The 21,158-nt window shown below is 40.4% G+C and overlaps 1 protein-coding gene across 1 annotated transcript; it reads right to left on the bottom strand.

Moving 5' to 3' along the window:
* Positions 1 to 282: 282 nt before the first annotated feature.
* On the bottom strand, positions 283 to 17,536 carry LOC118310796 (solute carrier family 25 member 36-A). The gene is made up of 7 exons (XM_035634093.2): positions 17,104 to 17,536; positions 14,502 to 14,666; positions 12,656 to 12,733; positions 9,709 to 9,809; positions 4,211 to 4,277; positions 3,837 to 4,126; positions 283 to 3,366 (listed from the first exon to the last, which is right to left on the bottom strand). Exons 1-7 carry the CDS (start codon positions 17,142 to 17,144, stop codon positions 3,173 to 3,175), a joined length of 936 nt encoding a protein of 311 aa, XP_035489986.1. The 5' UTR covers positions 17,145 to 17,536; the 3' UTR covers positions 283 to 3,172.
* Between the last annotated feature and the right edge of the window lie 3,622 nt (positions 17,537 to 21,158).

Raw genomic sequence — 21,158 nt, 5'->3', positions numbered from 1 at the left:
CCTTGGGCAAAAATAAAGTTTTATACTATCTTCTAAAAATTGGAAACCAGAGAGTCTCTTCTCTTCATTTAAATTATTTTAAAAATGATTTCATGATGAACACTGCCCATTGAAAGGTGCTTACCGTTACTCGGTACAGTGTTTTACTTAAATCTTGTTTTTTATTTAAGTATCAAAACACCTAACAAGAGGGACCTCTTTTGAACTCTCGGACCTACAAACTGCCAATACTTTCACAACAGTGCATATTAATATGTAAAGAAATAAAAGAGCTGACATAACTGTTGTTGAAAATGGATTTTATTCAGTTTTGTCTTCGAAAACAAACAAAAACACATCAACAACTGAGCTGGCAAAAACAATTTTTTCAAGGTTTCATTTGACTCTGCTTGAGGCTGAATCCTGTCCAAGCACACAGCCTAAAGAGACTGAGTTGCATACAGACACTGAAATGAGGTAAAAAAAAATAAAAATAAAACATGATTGAAATGTGTGCACTGTTTGTCCAGTTGTCTGTTCATGTCACATTTTGGTAAGTTGACCTCAATTGTTAGTGCAATGCAGCCAAAGACATAAAAAGCTATTAGTGTTTTATAGGAAAGCATGGACGTTAAAGTGAGTCAGCAATTGTTTTTAAAGCACCAACATCAACTAAGGGCTAGCAACATGTCACTGGAGAAGGGAAAGAAATAACTAACTATAACTATAATAACTATTACAAGCTACAGCACCTCAGTTTGCCTCTGAATAATAATACTCCAGCAAGGGGGGATGAGAGTGTTCAAGAACGTCCATGTTTACTGTAGTTGGTGAAATAAATACAATAACCTAGTTTTTTTTAAACATAGAAACTGTGAATTTGATCATTTTCATAAGATTGAGTTTGCACTGAGACATTGACATTTAAAATCCCTCCACGTGATTTTAAACCTCATGTAAATAGGACATTCTGATAATAAACAGGACAAAATGTATTCAATGACTCAGTGGGCCCCAAAAGGCAATGGTGATTTTAAAACAGTATGACTTTGACGTGTCTCAGCCAATCATAATCAGGGACCGGCATTGTCAGATTTCTAAGATCAAATTTTATAAGGTGCTTGGATACATTTTGGAAAAAAATGCAGGGTTAAATTCTATATTATGTGAACTTTTTAAAGTGTAATGGGCTATATTTACTATCTCTTACCAACAACCCCCTTCGGTAGCAGGTTTGGCAATTTCTGGTTCACGCGTTTTTTAACAATCCCCACTCGCTGTGGTACTTAGCAGAGATTCCAGCTCTTGAACTCTCACATTCAAACACTACCATCTAGATACTCAAGACATGTTGCTAGGAGAGCCCCAAAAAATATGACAGACACTATAAAACATTGTAAACATCACGAATGACAGAAACATCCAAACCTTGAAAATGGAACACTTTATGAACGCTGTAAAAAAACTAAAATCTAAAAAAAAAAGAAAAGAATCAACGCTCCAGCACAAATGCTTACATGAGTATTTGTGCTGGAGCTTCTCTTAGCTTTGTTGTGCGCACCACTGTTTGCAGCTTACAGCAACATACAAGTGCAGAAAAACAAACAAAAACAAAAATGAACTTTTGAGGGGGGGAAAATCAGTGAAGCGATTTCAATAATCATGTCAACAGTCCATGTCAAAACAAGGTTAAATTGCACAAAAATTTTAAATCATTTGCAAAGGCAAACTAGAGCATGATCAAACATAGGCCCAAGAAAAAAAATAAACAACAAATAATGTTATATACATTATCTATAATATATAAACACATTTTGACATCCTTCACAACTACTGAGAACTCTAAACTGTAAAATATATCTGCTATAAGAACAGTTGAGCAAAATACCATTTTGATATACAGTAATACTTTTTTTCTTCTTTTAAAATGTACACGTTTAAACTGTCCACACAATAAAAAGCAAAGCACAAGCCCTAAAAGGCCACAAAAGTGCACGTTATCAGGTCAGATGGAAGCCACTGGAAGGAAAGACTGGCAGGCGAGTGGGAGTCAAAGCTCCCAGTATCCTACGGGAGCTTCTCCACACTCACTCAGTGTCTTGCAAGATTAATAGTTAGAGGAGGGAAATCTGGAGTAGATATTTATTATACATGCACACATGACTGCAGTTGCACAAAGACAAGCACGACTCTCTCTCTCTCTCTCTCTCTCTCTCTGAACGTAGACTATCACGTTGAATGTCACATTATATTCAAGTACTCCGATGGTATTTACTTAGTCTCGGTACCTTTTTTCCAACATTCACACACTCCACATCTCAGAAAGGACACAATTAATCTCTTTTCAGTGATGACGAACTGTCGAGGCCGCAGGCCAACTCCTGCCAAACCACGTCACCGCCAGGCTGAACTACAGAGGAATCGAACGTGCAATGAAAGTCAGCTTTTCAAGCTACTCTTCATAAACACTATCTAGATTCTGAGGACATCACAAGCGGTGGGGTGGATGGGGCGGGGTGGTGTAGTGTCGGTGTCGGAGGTTACAGAGGGGAATGCTTGACGCCACACTTTCTGTAGTGCAAAGATGGGTGGGTTTAGGTGATGTCACAGTTTCTCACATTCGACCTTAAATGAACATTCCTCATTTGCCAGCTCTCTAATCATACAGTAGTCGTACAGCACTGAAACAAGGGCTAGTTACCAATGCTCAAGTTCTCTTTGCCCCCCCCCCCCCCCATTCACATTATCATCTCTATGAAAGTGAGGATTGTTTTTTACCCTGCACACAAAGACAAGGATGCAAACTAAAACACTTTCTGTTAAGGCCACTGAAATGTGCTCAAAGATCTTGTCCTGCAGAGATACCTTGTGTTTTCTGCATCTTTCCTGTCAGTGCCTCCTCTCTTGTCCCACCATTATTACCTGTTCTGTGACCTATAATTGCCTCCATCTGTTCCAGCAGCCTCATTAAGTGAACTGGGGGTGGTGATGCTGATATGATAACACATTTGTTTATTTTCTTCTTTTGTCTTCATTTGATTTCCATTTGTCCTCTCCTGGTCCACAAGTGTATCTTCAGTTTTCCTTTGGTCTTCATTTTGACATTTCATGCCCACTTGCCAAGGGGCATCCTTCTCAGTCATTTGCTCAGCCGTCTCCCTCTTTAAACAGGAAGGACACGTTTGCCTGGTGGCTAACGGCCAAGCAGGTAGACCACCACTTCATAGGTACACATCATGATGGCGGTGTTGGGGATTTGTCTGACTAGGTGGGTGGTTAGGCCGCGGTACAGCGCCCGGTATCCCTCCTCCCTGGGTACCGTGAGCAGAGTTTGGAAGAAGGAGCGATACTTGCTTCCCTCTTCTCGTAGCCGCGTTCGTATCACTTCTGCAATTTGAGAGCAAAAGGAAGAAAACTGTATTAGAGGCACCACTGGCCACAGGTTGTTCTTTTCACACTTTTGGCTAAAACCAAAACTTCATCCAGATGAGCGTTTTAGCTCCGTAGCAGTATTGAGTAACTGTCTCACTCAAAAGGCAACACGTCTTCATGCAACAATTGATTCTGATCCATTGAGTCAGTTCACAGCTGAAAAACTAGATGCCCTTCCTTTTCTGTGGTGGTTATAATTGTAAAACTCCAATGCAAATCAATTGGGCAAACTATCATCGTTGGATCTTAACAATGTTTTAGATTGTTCATATCCATCTCTCCTTTAAGATTATGTATTTAAAAAACAGGTTGATATAACAGCATACTAATGTCATCCTTTACAGATTTCGGCAGGCAGGCAATATTCCACTTTTTTATACAAGAAAAAACTTATGAAATATCAATTAAGTGAGACAGAAGCGTACCGTGAGGGTAGGCTATGGAGGTGGCACAGGTCTTCGAGGTGGCTGCTGCGAGCATCATGCCCACGAAGTCCGAGGCATCTTTGACCGACTCATCCTCTTCGTCCATGCTGGTGCGAGCCTTGTACTCCAGCAGTCTACGCTTGATGCTCTCGTAGATGACGAAGTGGATAACAGTCTCAGAGATGCCGGCATACGAGGCCGACATACCCCTGTAAAAACCTCGCAGGCCGTCCATCTGGTACACCCGCCGCACGCACTCAAATGCGTTCATTTGCCGCTCACCCCGGTTCCTGCAATGACAAACAGCCGCTTTAAGGCGCGTCTAATAACAATATAATTCTCGTTATTGTCACCATGCAATTGAGGTTCCTCACCTGGCATCCAGCTGCAAACGCGTCTTAATCAGCCAGATGGGATTGGTGGCTGTGATGGCGGTGAACCCTGGGAAATTCAGAGGGGGTCAGAGGTTCAGAGAGATGCAGAGACACTTGGGAAAAACACAACTCTGATCAAGTTAACTAAATATTCTATATTGTGCAAGGACAGTGAGAAAGCACTTCACTAAACAGGATCAACAGGTGTTTAACTTTACAGTGAGCCATCTCATTCCAGGGCTCCTACAAAGTTTCTTTTTTTTCTTTTTAAAAATTCACATCACATATTGATCGTCTTCATGTGAAATGCCACTCAGGTGCATGTAAACCAAACAGCTCTATTCCTAAAATTAAGTATCCTTAATCAAAACAGTGCATGAATGCAACAGCTATGAGTGATTTTTTTTTTCATTCGTATTTTTTTTAATATCTTCCTACAAACACTGGGAAATGAGGCTAAGTAGCAAATTCATTTTAGGAATCTGAGTGTAGATTTGTTTAAAAGTGCAGTCTGATTCATTTAAAAAAAAAAAATCCTAATGAGAGATCTTTTGGTTCTATTGAAGATCTTTCACAGTTATAACATGAGCTCATCGTGAAGAGCTTACAAGATGAATCATTTCACTTACACTCAATGTGCTTTAACATACAGACATGACTGCTTTTCTTTTAATGTCAAACAGATCTGCCATTACGCTGCTTCGAGTCACAACACAATGGGTTTGACTCTTAGATTTGACATTGCACTACATTTTTTAAATAAACAACGTTGTTTTTTTTCTATACATCTTTGTGTTTATTATATAACATTAACAAACCAGTTAACTGATTAGACACTACAGACAGGCCGCTGACCTGGTACTCGCCCAACATACACAACTTCTAAAGCAGAGAGAAACAAGATGGTGTCTAGAGGAGATTCTTCAATTATTCAGCAGAACTAAAGTGGAAAGTCTGCGGCGTGGAATTTAGTGTTGCCTGGAGTTCCTAAAGGTGGCAAGGCAACCTTGTTCCATAAGTCCCACTGTCTTCACAGCCAATGGGCATTAATTATGCCCTCGTGTAGACAGAATACACAGTATATAAGTAGACGTGAGTGCCTCCATGGGTTTGTTTGAGTTTTATACAGGATGTGGGAAAAAGTAGGCAATATACAGTAAAGTGTGATATGTAGTGTGTTAAAATTTGTTCATGAGCACTTTGTATCATTATGAAATGGCACAAAGTCTCAAACTTCCTTATTCAAATGACAGAGAAACCAAACATGGCTATTTGCAGGAAACAGCTAAAGGAGTCTATAAAGAGGCCTGAGTGCATCTAGTCTATCAATGCAACAGAAACCTACGTTAAGGCAACTGCACGAAGAATAAGAGAGGATGACACAGGTCTGTTGAAGAGAAGAAGAGAAGAACAAAAAGAGGAGGAAGAAAAAAAAGAGGGAAGTAGAAGGAAGAAGCGTCTATGGTGTGTACTCACGAGGGAGGGGCAAAGCTCCTCCTGCTCCTCCCCGCTGCAGCTAGTAGCCTGCAGACATGGGGGGCTCAGATGGCGGGGTCTCCCACCCAATCACGCAGGGGTGAAAGCTTTACAGTAAAGCCCTAAAATAGACACAGGCTTTTCTGTACCACAGTCACACACAAGCAGCGGTCACATCTAACCCCCAAACTGCCCACCAACCCCCCCCCCCCCCCCCCCCCCCAAACCCACTGGTACAGTACAGGTAGATGGAGAAGAGATGGGAGGTGATGGCCTGACCTCCCCCCTTCTTTTTCTCCAAACTCTAAGCCCCATGCCAACAAATTTACTAGTATTTATTGAATTAAATGTTTTTACACACTGTTTATTTTCAAATGATCACAATTGACCCCCTCCCTTTACTCTTTTTATCAACTGGAATAAAGAAAAATGTTGACTGAACAGAAGCCAACCCAATCCAAACCTCCAGCTCCATCTCACTGAAGCGAGGGAAAACACAAAAGTACAAATACAAAGGCAGAAAATGAAATTTGAAGATGTATTCTTCATACTCATTGTGCCATTATCAGTTCAGAATCTACACATCAGAGTAAGAAGGAAATCAAAATAAGGTAGAGAACAAAGAGAGGCCTGGGGAAATGCTAACCTTGTCATTGTGTATATGCGGTGGATGATAGTGATGTAAGGAGTGAGGAGTCACTATTATGAATATACAATGATGTATTGTGACAGTGAAATGAAACTGAACAAGGAACATAACTAAGTCTGTCCCAAATACCTCTCAGGGCCAAACCTGATTCTGGAAAAACTGGGATGAATGTAAAAATAACATTGAGACGTCCCTGAACAGGGAGAAAATCTCTCTAGAGATCCAGTCTGATTCTAGAAAAACACATCCAATTACTCCTCAAAATATTAAACAAGGCCTCTTGAATGTCACAGAATATGACACTTAAAATAAAGTATTTAAAGTATTTATAGTCACAGAATATTTGTGCGTAGAGAAACACATTATGTATGTCTGAATGTTTATTGTAAATTTAAGTTTGATTTGAATACTTTTAATTTCTTATTCATTTTTGTTGTTGCAATAATTTTTTGGTGTTTTGTGCTTTGTGTGTGAATCTAATATGGTGACCTTGCAAACAAGACACCGTTTGCCCATTAATATCTCATCTGAATATGAAAAATTGACCCAAGATTTTACCAATTTATCACCAGTTTTTCCTTTGAACCAAATTAAAATATTTAAATGTCTCAACAAAGATGGTATAAGCTTGTGTGTGTACTAAATTCACAATATTAACAAGTACAACACTCGATGACAGGGCACAAAGTATCAAATGTTTCTGTTAATGGAAGTTAACCTCACTTTCCTACTTAGTCATTTATATTTTTAATAAAACAAATACATGTCTACGTGCAGCTGATAGAGCTGATGAAATTATTTCCAGAGTTTAACCTCAGTGGACGCGCTGCTGCATGTTGTGCACGACAATCATTCTATGGAACATGATGCCCGTGAAATTTCTCCAGAGGAGTTTGACCTACATTCGAGGCAAATGTGCTTTAGATTACGATCTTTCCCCGAGGACAAAGTGAGCCAACAATTCACTACAAGGAGGCATTGATTCCTCAGAGTTACTACACAAAACTGGGAGAAAATATCTTGAAACTGGGAAAAATTCAGCCATTGAATCACAAAGGTTTTCTTTAGTTGTACCATTTCTCATTGCTGACGAGGTGAGTGTGTTGAAAGCGTGTGCAAGTGAAAGACGTTTGTAAAGTTCAACGACACAGATGTTTGCACAAGATGATACCATTAAACATTTGTCCAGCACTTGTGCATTATGGGCTACGGTGGTGTTACATATATATCCTTGTTTGTATGTTCTGTATGTATAATGTGACTGCCATGTAGATCATCAGGAGAAAAAAACACTATTCTCAAGGTTGAATGTATGAAAACTCCTTGCTATTTTTGTTTTTAAGTTTCAATCCATTCCCTTACATATTTTACTGCATCTTTTATTGTGTGTGCTTTAAACTGGTAGGACTATTTTGAGGTGAAACTGTCACAACAAACGTCCCTTAAAAAGAGGAAATCATGTTGAAATAGTCTTTTGGATGATGAAAATAAACATATTTCTCCTTAAAAAGAAATGAATGGAAACACTAATGGTGTTGATGGATGATGACAAAAAAAGTAAAAACAGTGATTATAACCTCCTATGGCAGTGACAAGGTTAGCATTTCTTTAAGGTTGACAACATAAAATCCAAGTATTCTTCATTACTTTACATTTACTATGTTGAGGCAATAGGCTATAAGGGAAATGAGGGAGGTGTATGTGTGTGTGTGTGTGTGTGTGTGTGTGTGTGTGTGTGTGTGTGTGTGTGTGTGTGTGCGTGAGCGTGTGCGTGAGCGTGTGCGTGAGCGTGTGCGTGTGCGTGTGTGCGTGTGTCTCAAAACTAAGAGATAGAAGAACTGTTTATAAGAAGAAGCTAAAACTACAAACCAGCAGCAAACACACTGCCATAAGTAATGGTAGTATCATTACAAATGAATAACCATCATGAACTTTCTAATATTCATAAAAATCACCATGGTTTTCATCATACCAGTGTAAAGAAATAGGATGCTACCTGACGTGTCCGCCCGAGTGCCAGGGGCCCCGGTTGACCTTTGGGGACAGTGCTCTCTCCTTTATACACACAGAGCAAAGACGGGGGCCCAGACAACACTGTTTAAGTAACAACTGGGATGTTAAACAATTTACAGAGGCCTCTGCAGAGGCCTCAAAATGAAAGGATAAAAAAATGGGAGAAGAAGGGAGAAGAGAGGATAAAAGAAATAATAATAATAATGGAAGACACGGGGGACAACAGGGCTAGGAGAAGAGGAAAGCACAACCTAAACTTTGAGGACCATTTGGTTTTCTTCTATCTGTCAAGCTAGATATTCTGTATACACAGCATAGTCATGGGATAAATGACATCAGTGGCACATCATGGCCCAAAACTGTGACTCAATCTGGTTTTGGTGATGATATAAAGTTTCTGTTTCCTAAAACATGTATGTGGACTATCAAGGCCACCATGAAGAGACAAGATACTGGGTGGATGGGTGTATTCAGAGAGGCTTCGAAAAAAGCTGGTGAGAGAGAGGCTACATCCTTACTACTACGTTTTTTTTTGTGGATGTGACTTGTACAATAAAGCGCTTTGAGTAGTTGATCGCTACAAAAATACAGTCCATACCGATGACGAGGTGGGTCTACAGTAGCACTTAAAGTAAGTATTTATTAGGTTTTGCCTTCACCGCTGATAGTCAAGCTTTTCAAAACCTTCTGTTTAAGGCGCTCAAAGATTTAGTAGTGTGAACGGCAGGCGTAGACGTAGCTGCAACAGCAGTTTTAAAGCTAAAACGTAGTAATGTGGATGTAGCCTTAGTGGTAAGGATGTACAGTACTATATGATTGTGTGACTCCAAGGTGCTTGTCTAAACAAATGTTCTTAATGGCCAGATAGGAGATTAACTCTGTGATGTGAAATTATAGGCCATGTTCACTACAACCGAGGTCAAGGTCAATTTGATCCCGAGAGTCTTAAATTGTGCTTTCTGTTGAACCTTGTATTGGTATATTCAATATTTCTACACATGAAAGAGCAACGCAATGCCTAGTTATAACAGATACTAATAGTTAGCTTTTGCATGCTTTAGGTATTCACAAGCTTTTTCAATTTGTGAAGATCTCACCATCCCACACATGTATATGGAGAGGGAGGGGTAAAGGGAGAAAAAAAATGAAGTGACGCTTTAGGGATATTTTAAAAAATGATGAGGGGGAAAAAATGTATCTGAAAACTGAAATATATTTTAACAAGGTTTTTTTTTCTTTTCTTTAAACAAAACCCATCAAGGCTGTACACTGCCCAGGCAGACAGACAGATAGGTATAAGAGACAGACAGACAGACAGACAGACAGACAGAAGTGTGGGGGGAGAGGGAGCCGTCATTACCTGCCATCGCAGCTGACACCATGTGCACCTGGGTAGAGTCTGGCTCCAGGACCCCATTCAGCTTCTCCTTGGCTGTTGAATAGGCCGCAAAGTAGATCGCCCTGTGGCAGACGACACCGTGATGAAACAATGAGACAAATAGTGGATAAACTACTACTCACCACATGTTCCGCTGATCGAGATGACAAATGTGCAACCAAAAGGAATTATGATCATTCAGCATGGTTTATACAAAAAAAAACATTAAATTTAAAAATTTCAAATTCTAAATTGCCTGAAACGCAATACTGCCTAAACAATGCATGAGGGCAGCAATGGAAGAGATTTAAGCCTTCTGATATGCCACAGAAAGACTTTATCTGTGCTCGTGAGTTGCAATGCGGATATCTCAAAGTGACTGACGATACACAGCGGCTGCAGGGATGTCAGTCCCTACAGGTATGCTGCTCATGTTACACCTACACATAACATTTCACACTTGGAAGTGGTTGGCAACAGACAGATTTCTCATCGCCCCCTGGTGCCTTTGCAAATCTGATGCCAGCTGGCTCGTTCCCTGACTCAAACTACACTTACATCTGATGTCCTTTTCCTCCGTCCTGGCTGACAATGTTAGGGCAACATGGCCTCTAATTTCTGTTATCATTTTATCCGACTGGCTGTGGTCGGCTAGGCTAACAATAGTCATGTAAGTTAAGACAAGCTCTAATATTGGCTTCGGGTACCTTGGCACCGAGCCATAAGAGACAGAATCAGAATGAGAACATGAAATTGCTGTCCTTTGAAAGGCATCGCTCACACATGCCAGCAACAGAACACACAACACAAACTGTGTGTTTTTACAGTCGGACTGTGGCATACCACCTGCTGTTAGGAAACGGCATGTGCCGGTTGAAAATGTGCAGCATTACTCTAGAGATCAGCATGTGCTACTGAAGGAATCACCTTATACCACTGAACCACTGGTGGCATATTATCAGCCCATTTTTTTAAGCGCTACTGTGTGTGTGTGTGTGTGTGTGTGTGTGTGTGTGTGTGTGTGTGTGTGTGTCTCAATGTCACAGCATCCTTAAATAGCAGATTTATTTCGCCATGATTCTATCTGCTCCTCACTAAATAAAATCATGGGATTTAGTCAACGTGCTGCTGCTGAGTGGGATTAAACCCAGAGACCTCTACTCGCTGCCCTCGTTCAGAATTGAGAGGGCACCCATGCACGACATAATCATGCTGCTCTGCATAGGAATCGTGTGATTGGCTGAGGATGTGTATTTGCATCTCCCATACATTTTGAATGATGCTGCTAGTGCATGTTATCCCATATAAACTTTTTTTGTGTGTGTGTGTTTGTGTGTGCGTGCGTGCTGCTAATGAACGCCAGCAGCGGACTGTGCTCTCATTAGCATCAGAAGATGTTTTTAGCTTTCTAGCGTCAGAGTGCTGTTTCCTAATTATAACAGGAGAGAATAACTCTGTAGCCAAGCAACCCAGACCTTCCCTGACAAAATAAATGAAGTAATGAATCCGTCAGTCCATTCAGTTATATTGTATCTAAAACTCAAGCGTTACCTAAATTACAGTGATTAAATTGAGTGGCGATGTTGCATCCTCCTTTGCCATACATCTTCAAAACAGGAATCTTTTGACAGATGTGCCGACACTGGTGGCAGCAATGACTCATATTAAATTGGCCTTGAAGAATAGATTTTACAGCCCACAGCTGAAGCATGAACTGATGAATAACACTGCTTTGAATAATGAGTGACTCCCCCGGTCAAACACCTTTATTGAGGAGTTGATTTTTTTTAACCAATAACTGTACACCTCAGACATTTCCATTTGGTTTTCACTGTAAAAAGAGATGCAAATTTGTGTGTTTATCTGAGTGATGACGTGTTTGCTCGTACTTCACTTGGGAGAGAAAGCTGCAACACCAATGGTAATTAATTGAAAAATGTACAAAAATATCACACCAATCAAAATGGATTTAAATTATATTTTAGAATCTAAAGTTTCCACCGTTACCAAATTACCCATCGTGAAATTAAAAGAAAATCTGAATAGAACACATGCGTTGCCAATGAGTTCAGGTTCACACCTGATGTAACAATATCTTCCTATATAACAGTTCGCTATAGCTGTCGTGACCAGGAAACAAGCATTCACTTCCACAGCTGGACAGCTAGCCCACAGGGCACATACACAGACACACACGGTGAATTAGAGTATGGAAAAGGATGACTCAGATACAGAGACCACAACAAACCAACGGGAAGAGGATGACAATAGCCACGTGATGCAGCAGTAGCTGGGGAGAACTAGACAGGTCGGGGAGGGGGATTCGTCACGAACAAAACCGTCTCTATGTAGGAACCTCACTGTGATGCTACACAACAACAATGATCACATGGTGAGTGTGTCACAGCTGTCTAATGCCTGCTGTTGCTGCCGTTTCATTCAGACTGTGAGATTTCATTCAGACGCCAGGCCGTTACGCAACCCTGTGCAGCCGAGCTAAGAGAGAGAGAGCGAATCTGCTCATATCTGCTGGGATTTGAAGAACAAATTTTCATAGTAATTCTGTGAGTTTAACTTGTCAATTGTGTATTTGTAACCTTAGTATCATGCGCCAAAGGAGCCGGAAGCCTAACAAAGCAAAGAGCTAGCAGAAGAAAATATACTACGCACCAAAAATGCCAAGTTTGTGTTGTACAGTACAAGACACAGAAATGCCTTTATTCTCCGATAACAGATCCACCAAGGGCTGATCTGTGTCTCAGAGAAAGAGTGACCCTTTAAAAAACAAGTGTAGGATTTTCTTCTCTTTTTTTAGCTTCTTGAAGTACATTCTTGTGGCATTGCTGAAGACAGCCTGGGCATGAAGGCTAAAGTCAGCAGGAGATGACACACAACACACCCAGAACCCTGTAGATAATTGTGCACATACCTGGAAGGTGCCACACCTACGAGGTTGGGTCCCAGTCCTCTGAAGAGTGAACGAGGTCCTTCTCTCTCGAGAATCAACCTGCAGAGACAGAAAACCTTTCATTAAACATTTGTGCCCTGAGCAGAGAGACCAGTGAATTAAAGCTTCTTGGACACTTTTGTGCACAGGGTCACTATCGACACAGAGGAAGACCCAAACAGGATGACATGACAGGTGTCCTGCTCTGTTGGTTTTTATAGTGGCGTTATCATGACAACTCACGTGTTCATATTTGAGATAAGATATACCTTTATTCGTCCCACAATGGGGAAATTTCGGATCTTTTTTTTTATTATATTATATAAAATTGGCATATTTCTGTTGTCACCTGAGTTCAAAATGAGCTTTCAGAATGAGCTTGGCTCATGACGATTCAGTGGACCATTGACTGTTGCAAAGCACATAGTATTCTCAGAAAGAATAAGAAACAAAAATGTCCTTTAGGCCAAATAATAAAATGGTTATTTGGGGGAGATAAATTCTTACAATAAAAGCCTTAGACTTGAGTTGACCCACATATCATTAATAGCGAGACATAGCACCAATCTATCTTGGTCCAGCTAGCTGTGTTTTGTTTAGCTTGTGGTCTGGTGAGCTGTGCCTTCCAGCCAAACTCTGCTCATATTTAAACACTTAAACTCAGAAATTATTTACAGTGTATGGTTTATAGGTTAACACACAGAGCTTAGAGTGACATTGCTCTCCACAGTTGCAAAAACTTAAACATACCCTATTTTAGAACAGACCCTGCTCTGAAATGGAACCAAGCCTGCACCTCACTGCATGCTGAGCCACTTTTACTTGTGTGTGAGTCCTTGCCCTGCCATTATGACTTCTTCTGCCCTGCTCCGCTCTTTATCGTGTAATAGTGGTGTAAAGTGACTGCTCTTGGCTCAAGGACAGCACACGACGCTGATTTATGTCAGCACAAGACCAATGTTGAGCCCAAAACAATGACCAGATTAACTGCAGTCTCTCCGAAGAGAGCATCAGCCCAGGCAGCACTATTACGCTGAATCTTGACAAAAGCCAACAAAGAAAATAATTCCACCTATTGCAACAGCATGTGAGAAAAAATACATTTTTCAGCCAAATAAATGTTAGAAAACCCTTTTTGGTGGACCACTCAAGTGACAAATAAGCACTTCTATTAAACTGTATATCCTGTCAAGTCTGAATCTTGTGTTAAAAAGCAATATTTGCTACTGGGATATAAAGTTAAAGAAGAATAAGATTAAAAGATGCATAGTTTGCAACAAAAATGTATCCAAGCACGTGGCAGTGGAAAGTTCCTCCCACAGCAGCCATTGACACAGAACAACACTGACCTGGATATAAGTTACCAGTGAACAGGAGTAGAAGTCTGTAGCTACGTTGATTATTTACTTAACACTCAATCCAGTATCTAGCCACAGTGGTTATCAGTGTCAGATTCCCCCCGCATTCTCGCTTCCTATCTTTCTGGTAACTTTCCACTTTCTTTAATAAGAAGATGTATGACAAATTAAATTGCAGAAAAATTTAACCATTTCCTGTGTATTTCTTGCAATGGTTTCCCAAAGGAAAATACCCAAAACAGCCACAGAGTTTCATCCTAACACTATAATGTCCCACATCACTTATTTGACAATATTAATTGCGAGTTTGAGATGTAGTTCACAGCTTGTGCTACAAAATAAATTCTCAAGATTTGGTTGACATACAATACATTGGCCTTTTACACCCAAATAGCATTTACACACTATAGATTTTAAAAAAACTTTTTTTAAAATCCAGTAAAATGAACACGCAGTGTCATCCTCCTTACTTGAGACAGTGCAGAGGCCCTGGAGGAGCGACACGGGCTACACTGGCTCCATTGACGGTGCTGAGCTGGACCTCAGAGATGTAGAGGGTGATGGAGGAGGACTGCAGTCTGGTTTTCACCACCTCCAGAGGACAAGTCAAAATAGCACCCACTGTACCTCCACATCTACAAAGGGAATTAGAAACAAAGGGGATAATGGAAGAAAGGGAGAGAGAGTGAGGAAAAGGCACGATGAGGCAAACAAAAACACACGTACTCTGCCTTAGCACTTTTATTTCATGAGTCATAAGAGAGAAGGAACGGATAAAAATGACATGTTTATCTTTAAAATAATATTATTCTAACATTTGGTCCAAGTCATGTCTATATTTAGCCTGTGTCCTCTGCCAGTTTTCTTTGTCTATCCATCATTTAATACTGGTCGCCTCAAGCATCGGTAACACAATCTGTTATTCCCGTTAGCTCTAAAATTATCCAGGAGCAGGCACAGATCTGCACACACGACCTGGTGTTGTGATACTGCAATTTGTAAGCCATCAATAAAAGGTTCACGACGCAGTTCAGAGGAAACTGACTTTGGCTCTGTGTAACTATAACACATTCGCTGACCTTTTGCCAACTGAGAAGGCGAAAATGGGGAGTCATGAAAATCAGGGCTGTTGTTTACCTGGCTTAAACACATGCATACAACATAAATAAAATTAATTAGTCCGTCTACAGATTACTAATAGGTGGTTGAATATTTCAATATATACTGTATTGTTAAACGGCGGTTAAGCATTAGAATGTTCAACGAAGATTGGTGACATATTAAAAATATTCGGTCAAAACTGTATGCAGACTATCAAAATAAATGGTGGCCAATAAACCCAGGAACCCCGTGATCATGTTGCCTGGACTCTGACCTCTACTCTAACAGACGCCACCAACAGCATGTAAACAAACTGAAATTTATCTAATTCAAATCATTGCCACAAATATCATTGCATCACCAATGTGATTTATTTTGCATAAATAAGCATGTTTTCTATTTGTTAATCAACAACGTGAGCGCAAAACAATGCTCTTTTCCTGTGCCACAACTTATTGCCAGTGATTGAGCCAATCTGAGCTCGGTGCTTTCCTCAGGACAATGTTGATTATAATGACCAATCAAACAAATGCTTTCAAAAGCTCCAAAAGTCAGAAGTGAACACTAGTTTCAGTTGTTCAGTGGTGTATGCTGACAGCCTGGCTGTTGGCAGTGAATTCCTCTTGCTGCACTCTCTTTAGAGTAGCAGCAGCTATATCTACACTCACAGGCAGCGCGACCTTTAGCCCACTTTCTGGGCCACACTGGCGGCTGCATGCATGTATCTGACAGTGGCTGTGAGAGGAAGCGCTGTGCTGAGGCTGCCAGCTCAGATCAGATTCTGCTCTTTCAAGATAGCAGCACACTGTGAGTTGTTTTGCTTTTACATATTCTAAATCTCTGACAAAAGGGTTAAAAGCTAAGTCCAGGTCCGATGAGATTACTATATCTGAATTTCAAAAGAATTGATGCAAATACGAAAGAAGAGGTGTCAGACGTAGAGAAACTGAAAACAGTCAATTGAAAAAAAGGCACACTTCAACTTCAATAAACTTCTGAATCTTCTGAGTCTGTGTTTACATTTTCTTTGATGAACAAGCCGTTTACAGGGTTGCCTAGCAGTTGTTTGGGTTGCAGGTTTAATCAGAAGTTGCAACAATGAATCGATAAGTAATCAACTACCAAATTAATCGACAACTATTTTCATAATCAGTTCAAGTCGTTTTTATGTAGAAAAAAATGCCAGCTTCTTACATTAATATCTAACTGAATATCTTTGGTTTGTGAACTAACTTAATCGACCAAACAATTTATTAATCAAGAAAATAATTGACAGATTAATCTGAACATAGTCGTTAATTGCAGATAGTAGAACTGAATTGTCCTCAATTTGTCGCCAAATTTGGTGCCTTACAAAAGATCCACAAAGAAATAATCCATAGGAAATGCAAATAATCTCGGTCTTGGCTCAGTACACGCAGACCTGTGACTGGCTTTTCGTTTTATTCATCTCATTAATCTCTTGGGTTCTTAAAATGCGAAATCTCTTGAGAAAATACGAAGCACTGTTGTGGCTTCAGAGGAGCTTCATCAAGTCACCAAGAGAGCGCAACAATGCACCCGGAAGTGGATTTTACTCGTCTTCAAAATAAAGGGGTAAGCTCTGCCATTTGAAAAGATGTGGGTATTTGAGGGTGTGGAACGATAATAAAACACACACACACACACACACACACACACACACACACACACACACAGTGGAATCCAAGTTCCATCTCTTCATAATTTTCAGTAAAACTGAAACTATTGTGAAGTGTTGACAGGAAGTGTCTTTCGAGCCTACGGGTTTTGACACTGGCGTGCACGCGACTGCCAAAGGTTGTAGCGATGACACGCGCACGCCTTGTTTAAACAATTACTAAACCGAGTCGCACGACGGGCTTTTGATTTCAAAGCTGTGGGTGTACATTTGCAAAATAAATAAATAAACCCAATACCCGCTGCATGCATGATATTCGTCGTCTGACTCACCCTCCAGCGAACAAATGAACCAGTGTGTCCCTTTGGCTCATTATTTAGCATGCTCTGCCAAGCAGCGCACCTCGGGGCTGCGGCAGAGGGACAAACAAGGGCTCGGGTCCCGTCGCTTTCTGCGTCCGTCGACGGGCCAACGACGTCGACGATGAACCGGCGGTGGGGCGAGTCTCCGGTGAATCAGACTGCAGTGGGCCGACGAACCCCTCCTCCGCCTAGCTTAGCTTGCACGGGTCTCCCCTCTGACACGGATATCTTCTACTCAACCACCGGAGAGCTTCGACCTCACTGGGCTAGTGACCGACAAAAGAATACCTCAGCACCAACACACGGTTTTATAGCTCATCCACGGGCTTGTGTCGTCTTCTTTCTTTTTTTTCGTCTTCATCTGCTTTCATCGCTGCAGTGAAATGGAAGGAGGCAGAGCTCATAGTATTTACTGTACAGCCATAGGCTGGAAAAAATCCACGCTGCTATTGGTCGTCCTTGCGCGTGACGTCAGCTGGTCTCCGCCCCGATCATGCACTGTTCACATGGTCAACATTGAATGAATCAGAGCTTCAGGATCATCGCGTCTAATATCTGAGAGTTGACCGACCTTACAAAACTGTGACACCGTTCTGTCTGTAGATACACGTTTTCTGTTGTTTTGCTTTTAATCATTGAGATCACAAACACAGAAAAAAAAAACATTTACACTGATTATTAATTGACTGGAGACATTCAAATTAAGTTAACATTGTGGGAGATGTAGTCGTATTATTGTCTTATTGTACTTCATAAATAGAGGGAGGACGATGTGCCAAAGCTAGTAACTACTTGTCAAAAATCCGAGATTTTCTAATACTTCTGATGACACCAATTATCCTCCCCAAAAACATACACATAAATGTATTTTGCCAGTGTGGGCAATCTTACATACCATTATTCAGGGATTGTTAACAAGATCAGTGTATAAGGCTGTAAAGCTTTATCATCTTATTTAATCTATGAAATATTTTTCTCTTAAAGGGGTTCTTAAGTCAATTTGACCATATTTGATCACAATTTACAATTGAATTGTGATTTTTTAATTTTATTCAAAGGCCTATGGCTTGGCAGGATTTTATCCAAATCACCCAGTGTGGATATGGATATGACACAGCTAAAAACTGAATGTCAACTCGTAAACCCAAGTCACTGTTTAAAATCCAGTGCAGGCCTCTCCTCAGATATGGTATGTCCCTTCAATCACTGTGATCATCTTGATCAGCTGACCACATTCAGAATAGTAATTTTGGGTGATTTGATTATGGGTCTGAAGGAATCCGTACAGTTTTGTAATTGGGAGCACAGTATGACAAGTTGGGAGTCATGGGTTCGCTTTTCACATTTGTAAAGTCAAAACCAACAATGTCATGTCCTGCATTAGAGAGTTTAGCCAGGTCTCATGACACAATGATTTTGAATGGATACAGAAGGAGTGATCCAGTATCAGAAGAAAGGGGATGGCATGTCCCAACTATTAAGCAATATAAATGAATGGGTATGCCCTTTAATAAAGATTTAATGAGGAAAATATTCATGTAAAAATCAGTATCTCCCTTGTGTCACATGCAAATGGGAAAAATGCATCTTTCTTTTTAAAATCATGCCATATTCAGGAAAAAATGCTGCCTGATATTTATGGAGATTGAATATTAAATGAGTTGGAGTTTATGTTATATGAGCAGTAGGTCCCATTGCCATGTTTATATCAATTGTTATGTTCTTATATACTGTATATGGACTGAAACATTTGCAGAAACAAACCATATTTTAATCTCATTGTGATACACAGAGGTAGCTTTTGATTGGTCTTATTCAGATCACTTTTACTATAATTATATTTTGTGGATTAAATACGCTTTTATAAGCTTCATGTTTTCTCCCTTTTTTGCTGCAGAACTATTCATATCTTGAAATCAATACAGTCAGTACAAGGTGAAAGTCCAAAATGAAAATCAAAAATAAGCACAGTAATGGATAAGTAAACACAAGGTTATACTCAAAATGGCCCTGAATGAAATTTCATGAAATTGCAATACAGTTTTTATTAATAATTGAGGGGATGTGAATAAGAAATTAAAGAAGTCAATATCACCATTAAAAGTGACACACTGGTAGAAACTAAACACTGTAAGACAGACAACAGTGATTAGAACAGGGTTTCCAAATTCATTCACCAGTGTCATTTCAAGTACAAATATGTTAAAATACTGTGAACACTGACATTGATACAGTTTGTCCATCACCTTATATTGCTTTGAGCTGAAGAGCTCGCGTAAGTACCGTCTTTAATCAAAAAATATGAAACGCTTTTGCTCAAACGGCAGCTATGTTGGACAGCTTTGTGTTGAATATAGTCAAAGTTTGTAGTGTAAGAAAGGCAGTATGGTCAGGTTAGTGTCCTTCTCACATGGACAAGACTGTATCGGAAAATGAGATGAACCAAATTACTGCCTTCCCACTCATGAGGACTGGCTGACAGGCTGACAGTTTAAAGCATCACGAGATGGAGCTGCGGCAACTGGATTATACTGTTATTGAAAGCAAAACGCTGAGAATAAATTATGCAATCTGCCTGTCTCCCCGTGTCTGTCTGTCTCACTGTCGTCCTCAGGCTAAATTATGTAGGAATGTAGGAATATGGATACATGATAGATCTTTGTCTTTGTCTTCACAATGCCCAGTTAACAACTATGAATTGTGACACAGACATTTAGCTTCTGGTATTAAATGTATGCTTTTCTGTGCTTGACTCTGTCTGTGCAACACAGACAGGTGACCTGCAGGCTCTCAGGTGAGCTCTGATGTTACAGACACACAAGCAGTTGAGCTCTGATGTCACTGACACAAGCTGCAGCCTCTCAGGTGAGCTCTGATGTCACAGGCACACGGGCAGGTGAGCTCTGATGTCACAGGCACAAGCTGCAGCCTCTCAGGTGAGCTCTGATGTCACAGGCACACGGGCAGGTGAGCTCTGATGTCACTGACACAAGCTGCAGCCTCTCAGGTGAGCTCTGATGTCACAGGCACACGGGCAGGTGAGCTCTGATATCACTGACACAAGCTGCAGCCTCTCAGGTGAGCTCTGATGTCACAAGCACACGGGCAGGTGAGCTCTGATGTCACAGGCACACGGGCAGGTGAGCTCTGATGTCACTGACACAAGCTGCAGCCTCTCAGGTGAGCTCTGATGTCACAGGCACACGGGCAGGTGAGCTCTGATGTCACTGACACAAGCTGCAGCCTCTCAGGTGAGCTCTGATGTGCTGATTTAAATGAACAAAATGAAGGTGAGATTTGAAAGATTAGCATGCTACCTATAGGTTTTTATACATATATTTTCTTGTAAGATTTTATTTTTATTGCATTTATTTTTCTCTTAAATTTGTATTGATTAAAATTTACTTTTATTAGAGGAAAAAGTAATGATTAAAAGTCATGATCGTTATCATATATCATTATTTCAACAAATATACTGGACATTCAACAAAGTAAACAATTTGCAGTCATACTCTTTATGCGTGTATGCGTGTGCACATGTTTGCATATGAATGGGAAAATAAAGATAGCGAGCAAGTGCACATACAATTTATTTGTATGTGCACTTAAAATAAATAAAATGACCCCACCAATGATCAAACAAAACCTATGCATGCTCTGACACACACACACACACACACACACACATTACTTGAATTTTACTGTTGAATATCTCCTAAATACTTCAATATGTAAGCGTTATATTCGTTCATTTTTAAATGGTGGTTACTCCGTGTATAAAGTAAAACAACTGTTCAAACATGCCATGTAAATGAGCTGCATGTGCACTTGTGTGTCTGTCCATGTTAAAGTCCACTAACACATGTCTCATGACATCCCACACATGCGGAGAGGTAGTGTCTCGTGATTTCTGTTGGACTTTGACCAAACAGACGGGTGGGGAAGCTAATGAGAGACATGGTCGGAGGTGTGTGTGTGTGTGTGTGTGTGTGTGTGTGTGTGTGTGTGCGTGCGTGCGTGCGTGC

Source organism: Scophthalmus maximus, chromosome 5, assembly GCF_022379125.1.
Source record: "Scophthalmus maximus strain ysfricsl-2021 chromosome 5, ASM2237912v1, whole genome shotgun sequence".
NCBI lineage: Eukaryota > Metazoa > Chordata > Actinopteri > Pleuronectiformes > Scophthalmidae > Scophthalmus > Scophthalmus maximus.
The sequence above is the reverse complement of the archived record's forward strand: the minus strand, read 5'-3'. Positions and strand labels throughout refer to the sequence as shown.